A 17,771-nucleotide genomic window follows, 5' to 3' on the forward strand; every position below is an offset into this window, starting at 1 on the left:
CTCAAGATTTAAGTTTTCAAACTAAATAGCTGAATCCCATCAACAAAGACATTAAATGGGAGTGTTTATTTTCATTCATGATCGTAATATTATGTTATTTACTATGTAAGTAGGTACTGCAAACATAACAACGAATAAAATATGAAGACAATATTATTTTGTTACTGCTGCCTCGCTAAATATGTAATTTGCTCAGCGGCTGTGACGTGCAAACGGCGAATTTAATGTCAATTTATTACTTTCAAATTTGCTATACTTGAACTGTACCATCATCATCATCATCATCTCAGCCATAGGACGTAGGCCTGCCCCAATGCTTTCCATGTTGCCCGGCTGGTAGCGGCCTGCGTCCAGCGCCTTCCTGCTACCTTTATGATGTCGTCGGTCCACCTTGTGGGTGGACGTCCCACGCTGCGTTTTCCGGTACGCGGCCTCCACTCCAGAACCTTGCTGCCCCATCGGCCGTCAGTTCTGCGTACTATGTGCCCTGCCCATTGCCACTTCAGCTCGCTAATCCTTCGGGCTACCGGGCTAACTGTACAACTTTATTTTATTTATTTTCTCAGATTAAAGATAGAGAAGGAAATTTCTGAATAAAAAGTAAATTCTAAAACTATATCTGGGCCTACTTCACTACAATAAAACTATTGTCCGTTTCGGGAAATGAATTTATTCACAATCAAAGATACAGTTTACATTTATACCTGAAGATTTTAGTAGATGAAGATACATTCATAATTTTAAACATTTATATAGTTCCAAAATACTGATCTGTCCTATCGATGACATTGACAGTGGGGCGCCACCGTCAATACCGAATCGCTGGTTCAGATTTTTGCCATGTTGGAAACCATATAGTTGAACGATGGTAGCGCCCCCCTGTCATTGAGTTTGGTGGGACAGTTCAGCGTGGGTCATCTATATCATAATATCCTGTAATTTTTTCATGTAGAATATTTATAAACGCAAAAGTATTTTGAAAACAATAAACATTGTATTAGAAGTTAAGCAGTAAATTGTGGTTAAATAGTCTGCGTCGATAATTGAGCAGTTTTGTTAATACAATTTGATAAATATCCACAGATTTTTCGTTAAATTTAATTGGTTACTAAGTATCAATTTTAATATAATATTCCATTTCGCAGTTACCTCTCTAATGACCATCGGTGTCCATGTTAGTCGGACTTATTTGCTTGTAATATTGCCTATTGACGCAAACCAATTAATACATGTTAATGTTTTTAAATATTTTACAGTAGGTATTCAAAACCATTTAATACAGCCCAGTCATTTATAGGGCACTAGCTTCAATTTGGCGCTTTATATTCATTTATCATAAAGTTGAAAATCAATTATTTTTAGCATGCTGTGCACTATAAAGGGTTACAGCCATGACATTAGATTATCTTTGTGTGATTTTACAAAGCTAGCTAAAATCTTGTAATGCGACTAATTTAGGACACAGGTGTGTTAACTTTGTTTTTTTTTTGGGTCATACCTACACGAGTTTTTAAAACCATCAACATTTACGTCCTCTGTGGATACTTCGTATGCCTGTATATATTATATAGCATGTTGTTACAGTGGGGACTATCGTTTTTTTCTTACCAGTTGGCGCCACTGTTGTCTAAGGTCTAGTAGCTGTCAAAGGTGACTACTAGATCGGTGCCGAAACAAAATTTTGAATCTTGAATCATTAATTAAATTATAAATATCCCGTTTATTACTTATAAATATCATCCTACTATTTTTGAGCCTCTTATTCGTAATTCCGCTTTCAAAGCGTTCACGTTAATTGCCACATAATCCATATTTACTATAATTTCACGAAGATCACTTTTCAACAGGTAAATTAAAGGAAATTTTATTTTGCGTCACGAAGCCCTTTAAAACCAGTGAAAATTAATTTTTTTGGACCAAATGCGACACAAGCGCCTCTAGTGGTAAATTCACACGCGATAACCCCCATTAGGGTGCTAGCCTTATGTAAAGACACAATTTTGTACTGCAGGAACCAATATGATATCCACCTACCTACATGATATTTAAGAACTTGATAAATAAGAAGACTAAATGATTATACTAATTCAGTAAAGACCTTGAATAGAATTCACTGACCATGTAGGTCTTGAGATTTTTGTACCCATTACATGAAACATGTTTCGTTCAAAATGATATGATCAGCGTATTATAACAGCCCAGAATATTATAATGACCATGTTAGATAGTTAAGTTTTCCTTTGATTATCTTTGGCTTTTGGTCAAATTGTTGCCATTCTATAAACGAAAATAGCAGAAGACATAAAATTATAGAAGATACATAATTAAGACTGCTAGTTTCTTTCAGTTTCTAGCTTTCTAATTACATCCACGAATATAACGAGAAAGATTCTGCAGTTTTGTCCCATTTACCTACATCAGGCATAACACCCTTGATTATACTACGTTTATAAATATTCTACGTCTTAAAACTCCAATTATAATAAAAACTACACATTTACACTACATAATATATATTCCAATATCAAATTAATCGCAGTCTTCAAAATGTAATTAAACATTAAGTCAAATGGGCACTCCCATGTTATACATAGATAATACTAATAAAAATATAAATTCGAAGATACTTTTTGGAGATGGTCATTTGAAAGCTCGTAGAATAATACATTACAAGATTTCATTTGAAGTAGCCAGAATTGGAAATTGATGTTGATCCCAGAGACAGCTAGCAACTGTTCGCTTAAAGATACCATAAAATGAAACAAAAGAAAAACCAAACAAAAGAATTCAAAAAATATTTATTATTAAACACAAAGTAAGTACGACGATATAGCATTTGATCGCGCAACCAATGTCAAGTAGGTATATTAAAATAAAATCATTCCCGTAGTTATAATAATTGTGATTATTTTGTACTTGTGCCTATTTCCATAAAATATACAGGTGTACATGACAATGAACTGTCGTAATCAACTGACATTAAACACTGACTGAATCTAAGAAAACATGCCTTGATTTGTGTTTTTAAAATTTAGTTATAACATGCATCCCAACTTCCATCCCTACTACTAGAAACCTTTAACTTAACTTTCTGTCTTTTCATAATAATTTAGGCCTGTTTTGTGGAACTTTTAATAGCTACTCGCTTTTGCATGAACAGATAGGTTTAGGCGTATTGTACTGTTGTATGGTTAAACTTCGTCGGTTTTCTATGTAGACATGTTTACGTGATATTTTAAAGACAGTGTTTATGGCACAGAACTTGTGAATAATAAGGTAATAATAAGAATATTGAGGCAACACAATCCCACACTGATTGATCTTTTGCCGTTCATTGTTCAACATGTTGGCAACCCTTAAAGATATTCCTTAAACAAACATTTCGTGTTAACTTAATACCGTTAACTAACCAAATTGCCTCATCTAGCCTGTACTTATTCATAATTTGTGCAATCCGTTTGTGCTCTAAGCCTCTGCTAAATAATTGTAACAAAATAAATAACATCACAAAGAAATAAAAGAATGTACTTCAAAAGCACCGCGACTAGGTGAAAGAATTTCCAATTCCGTATTATGCGTTTTCGGGCCGAGTTCTCCAATAGACTAGAACAGTTGATTTTAACTACAAGTTTATTGTAAACAGTGATTTGTGAAACTTGACTCACACGATAGCGTGGTTTTGATAGCTGCAGTTAAATATTTGCGACAATTGCAGTGTACTTTTAACGTATATTCACTGCCTGTTGGTGAACTCGGCCCTTCAATTCCCATTAGTAACTGCTATTGGGGCAAGTGAGATAGAAAGATGAAATTGAAGACCAACGGTGTGCACACTGCGCTCTCGCATTTTTCAGTACCGCACACGTTCTGCCTACGCGCCCTCTGTCGACAACTTTAAAATAAATAGTACATTTTCGGTGGTATGCGAATTATTGAAACTTTTTTCTGATTCAGTTTGGTCTTTGACTGCTTTGTAGCATGGATAACTGAAGTGGTAAGAAATAACTGTTATAAGTCGCAATCAAGATATTGCAGACTTACATCATACCGATCATAGTGTCAAACCCCTAACACCTGTCCCGGTGCCTCCCTTTGATAGTGACCTTTACATTAATTACAGAATCATCAGCACCATCATCACATTAATTACAGAATCAGAAGTATTCCAATTAAATAGCCTCTACTGGTGTTGCAAAAAAGCACCTAATTCATTGAATATTATGCCTTTTAACAACGCGTCAAGATGTGACCATGCTATCGACTTTGGCTAACAGAGCGAAAGTTCACGATCTCTTGTTGTTAAGTAAGCAGACATGTGTTATCCTACCAATCATTCAGAACAGTGTTCTTGATAGTGTACAAAATTGAACGATGGTGTGTCCGATTGTAACTATTTTCCCCATCAACACTGGATCTAAACCACCACGTTGTAATTAAATAACTGCAGCAATTCAGTTCTTTATCGCGCAGTTTCCAAGTCCTTGATTATGGACTGATAATTTTTTCATAAGCGTATCATTTTCCCCTTAGCGAGAGAGCAGTGCCCACAGAGCGTCGCGTCCTCCGTAACGCGAATACATACATTTATCGTTCAAAATCAGTACATACATTATACAATACTTAATCATATAATATGACATTTACTACAATAATTATACAATTTCAAATATTTACATTCAAAACCAAACTATGTCCTTGTATATTGGACGATCAAAGGAAATTAGAAATTAACATTCATATTAATTGTAAAATTTTAACGTGTTATATCTTTGCTAGGTCCATTAAGTTTGAATATGTTTAACATTGAAACACTACGGGCGTTTAAATTTTCTGGAAATAGTAACTAAGCTATACATAATAATATTCTTGGAGATATAACATTCCAGCCTGGGGCGTAGCGTGCCTTGGACAAGCCAATCAAAATCTGCAGGGGGTCCCAAATAATGTTAACATAATATGTAAATTACTACAGAGGTCCTCTTCGAGAAAATCTTTACGAATAAAGATTTTGTAATGAGGGTTTTCGCGATTGAAAATCCGCCAGATGGCAATACGTAGACGCGAGGTCCAAATGCTGCATGATTGGTTAGTTTTGACATGACATTGACAGATATGTCAAAATCCACCAATCACGCAGCATTTGGACCTCGCGTCTACGTATTGCCATCTGGCGGATTTTTCAATCGCGAAAACCCTCATTGAGAAAATCGTGCTCAAAATAGTGTTTTTGAAAATATCACTACAGAAATAATGGTTACTAACGTTTTTGTGACATTTTACATAACCCTAGAATATTATTATGCATGCACACTAGAACACTGAAGCTTGATAACTGTATTATATCATATCTTTACATATAACAGAAGTAGGATTGGGCTTAGTCAGCAACAGATGTAATATTTGATACATACAGGGATCCTAACAGAGATAGTGTGTGATAAATAGTTCCTTAATATTATCTTAAACATTTAATGTTACAATATCCATAGACATATTTGAGATAATCTACAACTGAATACTTTATTCACGCTATAAACTAGAAACGTAACAACAAAATTATAAATTACACATACAAAAAATATCAATAATTGTGATCTTTAAAATCAATGACAGTTGAATGTTAAAAACATAAACTACGAGAAAGAGACGTAGACTCATTGTAATGTTTCTCTTTCTTACAATTTAAAACTATGACTTAAATAAATTAATATAATAAAAATTAAAACTATTGAACGTGGTCATCGTTAGATTTTCCATCAATGACTCAGAATTTTCATCGCTAAATCTACTATACTAAAACACATTATTCTTTAAACTCCGACCCGCCACCAAGGGACTTAAGAAAACTGGTCATTTATCAACGGGCCGTCTTAGATTTCGCATTTATTTGATCCATTCAATATTATTTTTCAACAATCGACATAGACTCTCGCTTGTGACTAATTTCAGCATCATCTTAGCTAACGCCTGGTCCGTGAGCACATAGAATTATGTCCAATGACCCCAAGCTACCCATCCTTATCGCTCGCGCGTAATTATGTTGTTGTCGCGCTCGCACACTCACTGCGGGCGCGCGTCGCACAGTCGCGACAGCAATATAATTACGCGCGAGCAATAAGGATGGGTAGCTTGGGGTCATTGGACAAAATTCTACGTGCTCATGGACCAGGCTTTAGACACATCCAATCTGATACTCCCAATCCCAAGGTGCGAGCGCCCGGCATGAACTCGCCTGGGGCGCCCAAAAACGTTTCCAAAACAGCGCAGTAGTTGTAGAGATTACCTCCTACATATTTACAACATTAAAACTACACAGTAACATTAACATTGTAGGCGTTGCAAGAAATAATGAAGCTTGTAGAGATCAAAAGACGAGACGGCTCTGGTCTATTACTCGTGATACATAACATTTATAGAATATTTCAATAAATTTAAAACACGGACTTTGCGTACTGCGTAACAAGCTAAATATCTATTTGTAACCGTTCTAACATTTCCAAAAAATATTTCCGAAAATGTTGGAATATTTTGTGATGCGTTGCAATTTGTGAACTGATTATGGCAGTCTAAAACAAAATTAGATCGTACACACTACCGACTAAACAACTTATCTAATAATAGTTAATCAACATTTCGTGGTTAATTTACACACAATACAAAGAAGAGGAGACGCCAGGTCTCTCAGGGGAACAGTTTGGGACCTATAACACAAAATCTAATACTAATACCTTATATTTATTAATACTTTCTTTGTGATCCGTCTATTTCCAGTCCTGGTGTGAGACATTTAAATTATTGTTATTTTTTTGTATTTTTTTAAGATTGTCTTAACAAAACACCGAATCTACTTGCAACATCTTGTAATAGAACATTTTGATTATTTTTAACGTGTTTCGATTAAAAAGCAGTGATTATTTACAGCGTCTAGTATACGGTTATATTATGCCAGTTTTATCTGCTCTTCTTTGCACTGCCCCCATTCCTAACATAAAGATAGTTACTAACCAATTTCTTTTGTTAAATAATTAAAACTTTGAATAAATTAGTTACTTTATTAATTTTAAAATTAATTTTGCGCTCGAATATAGTAATAATAGTAATACTGGCATCGCGCAGAATGATTCCCTTATACCTGAGATGTGTCCGGTACTTCTCGGGTTTCCTACGCGTTATTAGATTCACCTATAAATACCACTTAACCAGTGGTATCAAGTTGATTTTTCGCAACCTACTCGTAATTTGATTAATTTATTTACACGAAAAGAGTTAAAAGATAAGGTTTATTCTATAATACCGCCAAATCGAAATGTTGGTGAACCCATGCTCGATTAATTAAAATTTTGTTAAACAAAATACTCAATGATAAGATCGAGTGATGCGAGAATATGTATGGTAATTAATACTGAACACTTTTTCAATACGATTCAAAATAACGAAAATAGATGAACCACAACGCCATTGGCCCAAAAAGAGCTTCTACTCTTTATCTTACTTCCGATAACTTACAACTATGACTATTTTTATTTACTGATTATGAGACTCTTAATATGTTCAATTACTAACAACAATTTACAGTACTAAGGTTATTTTTAAATAATTTTAAAATTCTCCACGCGGCTTGTCCACACTAGCACTAGTCAGAAAGAAAGCATATGTTAACTGAGACTGCGTGCGAAAAGGTACCATTTGTTATCAAAATAAAATTTGAACAAACAGCACATACATAAGAACGCTTAAAAGTAACAAAATATTCACAGAACATCATTTGTACTAATATGTCAATCAAAATAAAAGTAAACTTTGTCCTAAGAAAGGGAGAAAGCTGTCAAAACATAGCAATACTGTGGTCTAAAGATAAGGGTGTAAATAGTGTAAAGTTGTAGAAGATATAAAAGGTCCAAGATAGAAGGTTTGGGTCTAAAAATATTGAGCTATGTGATAACAATATTGATAGTAATATTTACAGACATAATATGTTCAAGTTTTAACATTACAATATTTAACTGTACACTACAAACCACACAGAACTACATTCAGAATATCCAGGTTGGAAAACATACGACCAATTAACTCGACTAATGAACGGAGAATCTAGTGCACATTGTTTCTCTACGTCTATGTGTAATTTATCTGCTACCAACATTTAAACCAGGACTGGATTCCATTGCTAAATCCAATTTCAGTCCAGACATTACTCATCAACCATTTTGATTTCGAGTTAGGTATATGTTTTGACCGTAAGTTTTCTTGCTCATGTTGCTGTATAAACAATGCGTCCAGGTGTGTTCATAGATAGTAACTGTACAAAGCCCTTGGCACACGCATCCGCGCGTAATGCAAAGAATACATTATTTTGAGCAACCCTCCCTGTCTCTGAGCAAATTTATTTTGGTTCCGTTGCCTCCTCGTCCGGTTTCGGTCGGTCGTCTGGGGTCTTATATACCTGGAATAACAGCAATTGAATTATTTAATAAATAAAATTATTTTATCACGTAAATGATTTCTACTTTCGTGTCATAAATAAAAATAAACTATTACTATTTGAAAAGAAGTGCAAGTATATCGTCCATTTGCGACGACACTGTGATATATCAAAAACAGTGGTTTTACAGAAATCGACTTTTAAACTTTTGAATGACCATAACTCTTAAAAGAAGGTTAGGATTACCTTATTGTGTATGAAACGTTTAAAGATTAACTATTAATGAATTTAAATATTTATAGTAAGACATAACTTTGCGTCTAAATTGATGAAATTATAGCGATTGAAAAAAAAAGAGACAACTTATCACGTTGTTCTAGAAAAAAATAATATTTTGAAGATGGTAAGTTCAGTTGTCACGTTGAAGATGATGTAAAAAAATATATTTATATAAGTCATTATTTAGATAAAACGTTGATCTTGAAATTTTTTAAGTTATTATAATAACATTGCAATCAGTAAAAATGAGGTAATTATTGGAACAGGCGAATATTTCGCTTTGCCATGTTAAATTGCACTTATAAAAATATTATCTAAGTAGACAGACAGTTGTATACATACAATATTTAAGCTCACATTAAGTTTTCTTATTCTAAAAACTAATGCTTATCAAAATAAACGAAAAACTTTCAAAAGTAAAACCTCGTAAACTACTACAAAAAAAATAAACACAGTAAGAGAAACTGGTACTAAGTATGTATGTATGCAGAAGAAAAAATTGTAGGTACCTACTAGGTTAGTAAATAGATGTTTTTTAACTGACTAGTTATGACAATTTAATCCTAAAATTATCAGCGCAAAAATCGCCGTCTCCGGCGCATAAAATGGCAAAAAAGCGACAATTTTTTATACTTATTTAAAATTAAATTTATGAAAGATATTTAAATAATGTATTAATAGTAAAAATAACAACCACTATTTATAAATAATGTAGCCATTTTATTGGCGTAGTTTTTCTGAAATAGTTATACCTATTGCAAGGTTATTATACAAAACAATGTTGCGCCCGCCAAAGTATATTTGGGCAAGAAGCGATAAAATTCCATCAATTGCTGATTATCTGTAATTATATTAAAACATTAAAATACTTTTTTGCAGAAAGCAAAACATAGCCAACACAGCTAAGTAACATTGAATAATTACATAAATAAATAAATATCTGGGGTCATCCAACGCATTGCTATTCTAGCATACTTCTACTAATAGATAATTTTGTTAGCTATCGTCTTAGATTAATCTAAGGCTATCGTATGATAATATAAAATATTTTGCTTGTTGTGTCTGTAAAAACAGACAGTCGTATAAGTATGTTTTATTTGCACTGTATTTCTAGTATTTGAACTATTCTTCAATACGAATGTATGTTTATCAGTCTACATCTACTCATATTAGTTCCGACGTTATTGTAGCTCAAAGAGACCCTTTCACAGCGCTCGCATAGCGCTGTTAGTCATGTTGTCGGATTAGGTTGTGGAATTCCTTCAAGCAATGCATCGCCACAAATGTTAACCTTTGCTTTTTTGCATTGCTAGTCCCCATCTGTAATGATATCTGGAGTTTAGTATTACTGTTTAGCGTATACAACGTGACAAGTAGATATACCATTCAATTTCAATAACATGTATTCTGCAATAACAGAACATCAACATATGACCCACAACATATTTCCAATATAGGAAAAATTTTCATCATCTACAACGTTACTAGTTAAGATGTCCCGATGATACTTCGATTCTCTTACAAGAATAACGTGACATATAAATAATTTCTCTTTTACTTTGCTTTTTGTTTTAGAAGAACACTGTGATAAGTATGAGGTGCCACATTGTCGAATAAAATAAAAATATTTTATAAACTTACCTTTGTCATCAATACCGCGGTATCCTCGAGATGTCACGTTTTTCTTAAAAACGAAGAGCACCTCACATCTCAAAGCGCAGGTGGCAACTGAACTGTCACAGTGTCGAAGCCAACTAGATCGCCGAACGAGCCAGCGCTATAACGTAATATTTTGTCTCTTTCTCTCATAGTATTGTTGTTTTTGGAGTAACAAATACCCTGTTTTTGGAGATAAAAGAACGCAAGATCGCGGTTCAGAATTTCGGTAAAACAAAAAATCGTATATGTCGAGATGTCACAGTGTCGTCGCAAATGGGCGATATGTGACTACAATGAATGATAATATCAATAACTGTAACTAAAATGAGCAAGAATTAACAGAAAAATAGTTTTTTCAATTTGGTGTCATAATTGTTAAACCTTTTTCGAACATTCAAGATCTTCATGGATCTTTAAATTTCGTGAATAATATTGTTTGTTTTACATTTTAAATCAGCAATAAACACCAAACATCTTTTTGAAAATCTCAAAAAAATCAAAACAATAAAAATTAAAAAACCATAAGCATCGCAAATCATACGTAATGATAAGTAAGAATAAAAAAGCATCCGCCGAATTAGCACCTGTAAGCACCTCAACGGGCAACGAGCTGCGACGGGGGAGGCGGGGAACGCGCTCCGGCGGGTAGCCCCCTGCCCCCCTGCTGGCCCACACCTGGCAGGCCACGGGGCCCACGGGGCCCACGGGGGGCTTCCTTCGGCCCCCGTTGCTGCTCCGCGAAGCCAGCGCGAGTAGACCGAGGTCTGAAACGGCTATGGGCGCGGGAGCAGAGCCCCTGCGGCGAGTCAGAGCGTCTTTGTTGGACAGCGTGCGACGCAGGAATTGCGGCAGTGACAAGACTTCGGCCATCTCGCACATAAGAGACTCTTTTAGGGCGGCGGCTGAAACAGAAATATTTATAAAATGCACTACTGCGAACATTTTAACAAGTGTCAATTTTAGTTATTGATTGGGATTATTCAAAAGCATTAGCTTTACGTAACGAAATATTGAAAATAACAATTTCTTCTAAATAACTATCTTTGACCTAAGGTTTGTAGTAGGATTCTAAAGGAAAATAAAATATCTTACGGAGAGTAATGGTATCAGCTGGCATGGATTTCCTGCGGCACAGCGCATCATACGGAGCGCCGAGCTGGAACGACGTGATGTTGTCCCGCAGCTGGCTGCCGACGGCCACCGACTCCCGGCGGATCGCGCCCAGCGGCTTTACGATCGGAATCCAGTTCTCCTTACGGCGCGCCGGCGACGCCTCAGCAGATGACGTACCATTAGTCGGCGAACCATCACTTTCAGTCTTCTCTGTCTCTTTCTTCTTAAACTCTTTTAGCCTGTCATCAGATTTCCCATCAGTTTTACCGTCATTCAACCAAGCCTCGGATCTGAAGCGAGAGCAAAGAACAGGCTCGTCGCTTTTATCTTGGTGCTCGCGGGAGAAGTACCCGTGCAGGCGAGCGTGCGGGTCTAGCGGCGGGAACGTCTGCTGCCGCACCAACTTCCAAGTGCAGCCGTCTTTGAACACGGTGTTCAGCCGAGTCGCCTGCTTGGGGGTCGTAATTGAGGCTATAGTAGTATTCGGCAGCAGGTTCTCTGTGCTCAAAACCTTTTCAACTTTATCAGACGCGTCGCAGTGGAGCGAATGCTCGCTTTCACACGGCGTGATTCCTTCCGCTGCAGCGAGTGAGCCCCTCTTGAGTTTTTCCGAACGCATGTTGAGCGGAACTGAGAAACGACGCAATTGATCTTTTAATCCGTTTTGCTTGACTTGGGTTGGGTTCAAGGAGCTCCTACGTGGCAATAGCATCTCCGAACTGTCGGATAAGGCAGGCTCGCTCTCCTCCTCGGGCGTTTCATCCTCTGGTATTGGTATCTCGGTGCCGTTCTCCTCGGCCTCCTCCTGTTCCAAGAGGGACTCCCATTTCTTCTGGTTGTACAGAAGATTTTTAAGCATTTGCGTCGAGAGATCGTTGTGCAAGAATCTGTGCCATTCGGATATCAGCGGTGTGACTACGTACATGAAGAACCCTGTAAAAATTTTGATTCAAGATTATTTAATGAAATGATGATTACTTTGGTCATGTTCTGCAAATCACAATATTATTAGAATTGTACCTGTTTGAATCTTGGGTATAGATGTATTGTATCGGTCGCACAGAGGTGTCACAGGCAGGTTGAGCTGCCTCTCGTAGTCTCCCTGGCGGAAGAATTCCTCGCAGACCTTGAGGCTCCACTTGCGGCTGATCTCCCAGGGTCGGCAGGGGTTGGAAATGTCCGCACACTTCAGGGCGATCTGCAGCACCAGGTGACGGTGTTCTTTCTTGGTCATATCCAGTGTGTTGGTATCCAGGTGACCCTGTAAACAAGCAAAACCCCCGTAAGTTTTGAAATAAATAAAACCATCGAGCTGGTGACCCAATGATATTTGCCGCTGGTTTACTATGCCAAGTTTAACGACCTATTTCAAGGAGTCGATAGTGCATACCGGTCTAATTTGGGCTCATTTTATTGTACCGGGAACCAATTGAGCGTATGACGAATATATTTGTCGCAGAAACCCAATAATAGCACGTAGAAATCAAAATAACCGTATGCGCATTATTTGGGTTTCAATAAAGCTTTCATATTTCGACATGGATGTTATTCTGTGGTGAAGACACTATAAGGAATCGGATGTCTGAAGCGGCTAGCGGCGCAACCTGGAAGCTATTCATCTTCAATCAGAACAATAAATAGGTACTTAAATAATTCATCGAAGACTAATATTATCATTTCTCAATGCATAACCTATTTATAAGGTTATCGTAAGCTGTTGACAATTGAAAAAGTGAAGCGAACCCTCCAAATGTGGACGTTATCAAATTCACCAAATTGAGAATACAAGTTGCAGCTTAGTTATGTTCCACAAAGGGTAAGTAAGTAAAACATGTACATATTTTGCAAATGAAAACACATAAAAAGTAGTATTCGTAGTAACATCTGTCCAGTTTCTACTTGTGTAACTATAAGTAAGTAGCAACACAAGATTTATCAATAGGAGCCAACCTGTGTGCAATGGTCATGTTAAATTCAAAAGTATAGAAATCGATTCGAAATGTCTAAGGACGAGTATAGTAATTTCGAAAGTTACGAGGTGTCAATTTTGTATACGCGAGTATTAAGGAGTCGATAGCACCCTGTACATAAACAAAACAGCCACTCAATTTGTTATAGCAAAGTCCTTAAAGTTTCAAGACAAACAACTTGGCATGTGCTAAAAGACACTTAAGCGAGCTAATGCGAGAGCTTATCTGTAATATACATGATCGCTCGCGGCGTCGCCCAAGGTCGCCTGATTTATGCACCGTGGAGCCGCAACGCAGGCAGGTATGGTAGACTCGCAATAAATCTATGAATTTATAACTTAACCGATCGTATGCCGAGATTCCAGACAGTGCGAAAGCCTCTGTGGTCTAGTGGTAAGACCACCTGCTTCAGACGCAGAGGTCCCGGGTTCGACTCCCAGTGGGGGCTGATTTTTCTGTCGGTTTGGTTGGTGGTAGGGTTTGTTCTAAGTCCGCCTGGCTAGCTACCACCATCTTACCTAAGTCTGTCGTCATAACAACAATGTTAACAGCATTGTTGTGTTCCGGCAGTTAGAGGTAAGATAGCCAGTTCCTCCGTGGTTGAGGATTCCGGGTGAAGCTCGCTTCCACCTTCGGCCTGATCGTCACTTACCATCAGGTGAGATACAGGCCAAGAGCTTCCTCGTTGTGGATAAAAAAAAGTAATTGTGTCTCGCACTGATCAGTGCTCACCGCTCACAGCACACGAGAGGTTTACAGTGTGTGCAGAAGATAGGGCTAGGCGCTGGATGCAGGCCGCTACCAACCGGGCAATATGGAAACCATTGAGGCAGGCCTATGTTCAGCATTGGACATCCTGTGGCTGAAATGATGATGATGAGGGCTAGTGGTATACACAGCAAAGAGGTGGTTTTCAGCTTAACTGGCACATGATAGGATTGAATAAACTACAAACATCCAGGTTCAACAGGTTGAAAACTTTGGAGGAAATGTTGCTTGAGACGAGAACCCAGATGCAACAGTATTTACCTACTCGTAGCTAGTTATGCCATGTTACCCATAGGTTAGATGTATGTAAAACCTTAAAGTATCTCTATGTCGTAGTGCTTTACTCTACATTTAGATAATCACATTAGCACTGGACCTTCACTGGACGCAAAAATCTGAGAATTTGTGATAAGTCAAGTGTTAGGTATATTGACTAATGGTGAATATCAAAGCGCTTTTGTAGTACTTCGAGGCTACTGTGCGTGTGTTTTTTTGGACTTTGAGTGCTGTGACAGGTGTTCATCTTACAATATTTACCAGATTGTTATACCTCGTAAACGCCGTTTGGTTAATACCAGCCTGATGTTGACTTACGACGTAGTTTGCCCTTTCTTACTTAGGCCGTATTATAAAAATTGCCAGTCGTATTGTAAGTTTTATTCCCGTGAATCACTTGCGACAAACTTTTTATACTGTTAACTGTTACTTATAGTATGAGTGCATTTCGAATCGTAACATCTGGAAGAGTTTCAACGAGCAGTGACAATAAATTTACTAAAGTCACGAAAACATTTGTCTCGCAGGGGCCACATGACAAACTCGTATTATTTCAAATAACGTCTGCGTACTGTATTACGCCAATGCTGTTTGAAGTCCGCTACTAACAGATGAACAGTCCCAAAACTCACTGTCTTGAAATTTTTCTCTTTAATGCAAACCAAATCCTGACAATTACAAACCACAATATAAATGGTAGAGCTCACAGAACATGTGGTAATTTTTCTGGAAGTTTAAGGTATAATAACTTATTATTATTATTATTTGTGGCAATGCCCTAGATTCCTATGCTGAGTGTATTTACGCGTGATGCGCCCGCGAAACGAGCATATCTGTGATATGATGTTCAGAGACGCGGCGAAGGCGACAAAGCCTATATTTAGTTTTTACGAAGTCCACTGACTATTAATAGCAACAGCGGCGGATTCACTTTATATAATTTTAGAGTGGGAATAAATAGATATTCGGTTAAAATACATCGTTGATTGTATGAGACATACACTAGCTGCTGCCCGCAGGTTACGCCAAGTCTTGTTTTTAATACAATTCGGTAACAGGTTTTTCACCACTAATAGGCACAAAAAAAAGATTGAACTAAATCGGTTTTGATTTAGGACGTGTGATAAGAAGTATTCCCAAAAGAACCTTTACCTTAAATAAATCAATAACTTATAATTTGAGTTTAAAGCAAAGAAGCTGAACTGTGGGATGAACGTTCTTCTCATAACTTGCGTGTTTGCTGAAGTACTTAGACCTGATATTAGTACCCCGATGAGAATCGATGTGTGGTAATACCGTTTTAAGATGTTTGCGTTGGTAAAACGCTTTATGGTGCTGACAAAAATATACATTTCAAAAAAACAGATTAAGCGGGACTTCATATCAAAACCCTACTATAGGTAGGTGTTTGTGTGTCAGAGCTACAGTGACTGCATTCATTCCCAAGGAATGTGTGAACATATATATGTACTTTATACAATACTACCTATATACTATCTTTGAATAAATGAATCCCATGTACCTATATCTACCTCCATTTCAAGATCATCAATACATGATGTCAGTATGCTACTGGAATTAGGCCTTTCATAAGCACGTCAATATTCCTTTGATTTTCTTTTCAGATACCATCGCTCTAGTTGAATAGCGTTCCAAGCCTGCATGGCGTGTGTTAAGACGGCGGTCTTCTCTTCATACTACATACTCCTCGTTTTTAGGTGGGTACTACGTCAAATTTTACGGCCTATTTCGATTACCTACATCTGTTTGACAACTCAATTTATATCCCAAGGAGTCGGTCGTATATCTTCAAGTCGATCCGGGAGAACGAGTTAATTCTCTAGGATAAAATGTACTTTATACTGAATCTAAGAGATATCCCTAGACCAACGTTGTGTCACAGTGAACACCAGAGTGAAAATAAATCCATTGCAGGATCGAATTAATGGATTGAGAATATTATTTTTAGAAGCATTTCCCTTCGAAATACGCAGCTTATTCTACGGCCAAAGGTAAGGTCTGGATAGCTAATATTAGGGGATAAAGTTCAGTACATATTTGTATCATTAAGCAGAGTACACGTATACACAAAACGCTGAGTGGTTTCAGAGGCGTCTCAAGATGGAGTCCCGGCGTCGTGCGTCGATACGCCGTCACCCGCCACTTGCGAAACGTCTATGCAGCGGGCACGGTGCCAAATCAGACATAGAGATATCCAATTTTTCGTTTAATCTGACAGGGTTGTCAGATTCTAAGTCGGACAAATGTTGGACAAAATTTGTGTTAGCGTTTCGTTGTATGTTTTTTACAAAGAGATATCCAATATTTCTTTTAAATTCCGACAGAATTGTCAGATTTTAAGTCGGAAAAATGTAAAAATGTTGAACAAAAATTGGTGGATCCGTGTCGTTGATTTTTGGACATTCTCGTAGAGATATCTCATGCTGGATTGCACCATCTTACTTCAACAGTAACTATAACAATAACCGGTCTTTATGTATGGAATTTGACAGATTTTTGACGTTTGTTTAAGTCAAGATGGTGCAACTCAGCCTATGATTTCTCTATGCTGACAAGGTTGTTAGATTTTACAATTAGTTGTTATTTCTCGTCGTTCTTTTCTTTTAAGACATTGCCATGTCCAATTTTTCTCTTAGTCTTTACTTCTTAAAAATTAAATAATATTCTTCCGTCAACTGGGACCACTCGTAAATGATAACTGAAATAAAAAAATGTAGTCACTCGAAAATTTTTTAGGTGAAATAATTGAAGAAAAATCATTTTTAATTTAAAAACATAATTTATTCATATAAAATATGTATTTAAAAAGGGCTACTTGACCTTTAAATCGACGAAGATTTAGTCAAAAATAATACCGCGGGATTAATTTGTCCACATGAATACTTTTATTATTATTTTTTTGTCATCTCATACCGCTTGAAAGAAAAGATAAAATACATTGTATTATTTGAATTATTTTTACATTCATGATTAAGTGTCTGGGGAAAAAATTATACGCCATAGCTTGGTTATACTGATTTAATAAAAAAATCAGTTGTTTGATTTATAGTAACTTACTTATTAGACTAAGAGCTAGTGAACGCCAGACCTACGTTATTTTATAAAGGCTGAAAGTTTGTCAGCGCATGCTCCCAACATAGCTAAGAACCATGGCCAAACATGAAGTTTGGGTCATGGTGGCTTTGGCAGACAGACGGTACTAAAGGTGTGTAAAATACCAACTTAATTACGTCAAAGTATAAAGGCTGATTTTATGATATTTC

The 17,771-nt window shown here is 36.8% G+C and overlaps 1 protein-coding gene across 2 annotated transcripts in view; it reads right to left on the reverse strand.

Annotated features, from left to right (window-relative positions):
• Window positions 1-6,756: 6,756 nt before the first annotated feature.
• The window catches only part of LOC114361040 (calcium/calmodulin-dependent 3',5'-cyclic nucleotide phosphodiesterase 1C-like), a 36,179-nt gene continuing 25,164 nt past the window's right edge, over window positions 6,757-17,771 (reverse strand). Inside the window, exons 2-5 of one of the 2 annotated variants that reach the window (XM_028315956.1) lie at window positions 12,494-12,734; window positions 11,453-12,406; window positions 10,955-11,262; window positions 6,757-8,443 (exon numbers count right to left, since the gene is read on the reverse strand). In XM_028315956.1, coding sequence (XP_028171757.1) covers window positions 8,384-8,443; window positions 10,955-11,262; window positions 11,453-12,406; window positions 12,494-12,707 — 1,536 coding nt within the window. In that variant the 5' untranslated portion in view covers window positions 12,708-12,734 and the 3' untranslated portion in view covers window positions 6,757-8,383. Of the gene's footprint in view, window positions 8,444-10,944; window positions 11,263-11,452; window positions 12,407-12,493; window positions 12,735-17,771 lie in introns of both variants that reach the window. The other variant, XM_028315955.1, reaches the window with a different exon arrangement.

This window comes from Ostrinia furnacalis, unplaced genomic scaffold (genome assembly GCF_004193835.3).
Source record: "Ostrinia furnacalis isolate ACB-3 unplaced genomic scaffold, ASM419383v2 OfSCF5395, whole genome shotgun sequence".
Taxonomy (NCBI): domain Eukaryota; kingdom Metazoa; phylum Arthropoda; class Insecta; order Lepidoptera; family Crambidae; genus Ostrinia; species Ostrinia furnacalis.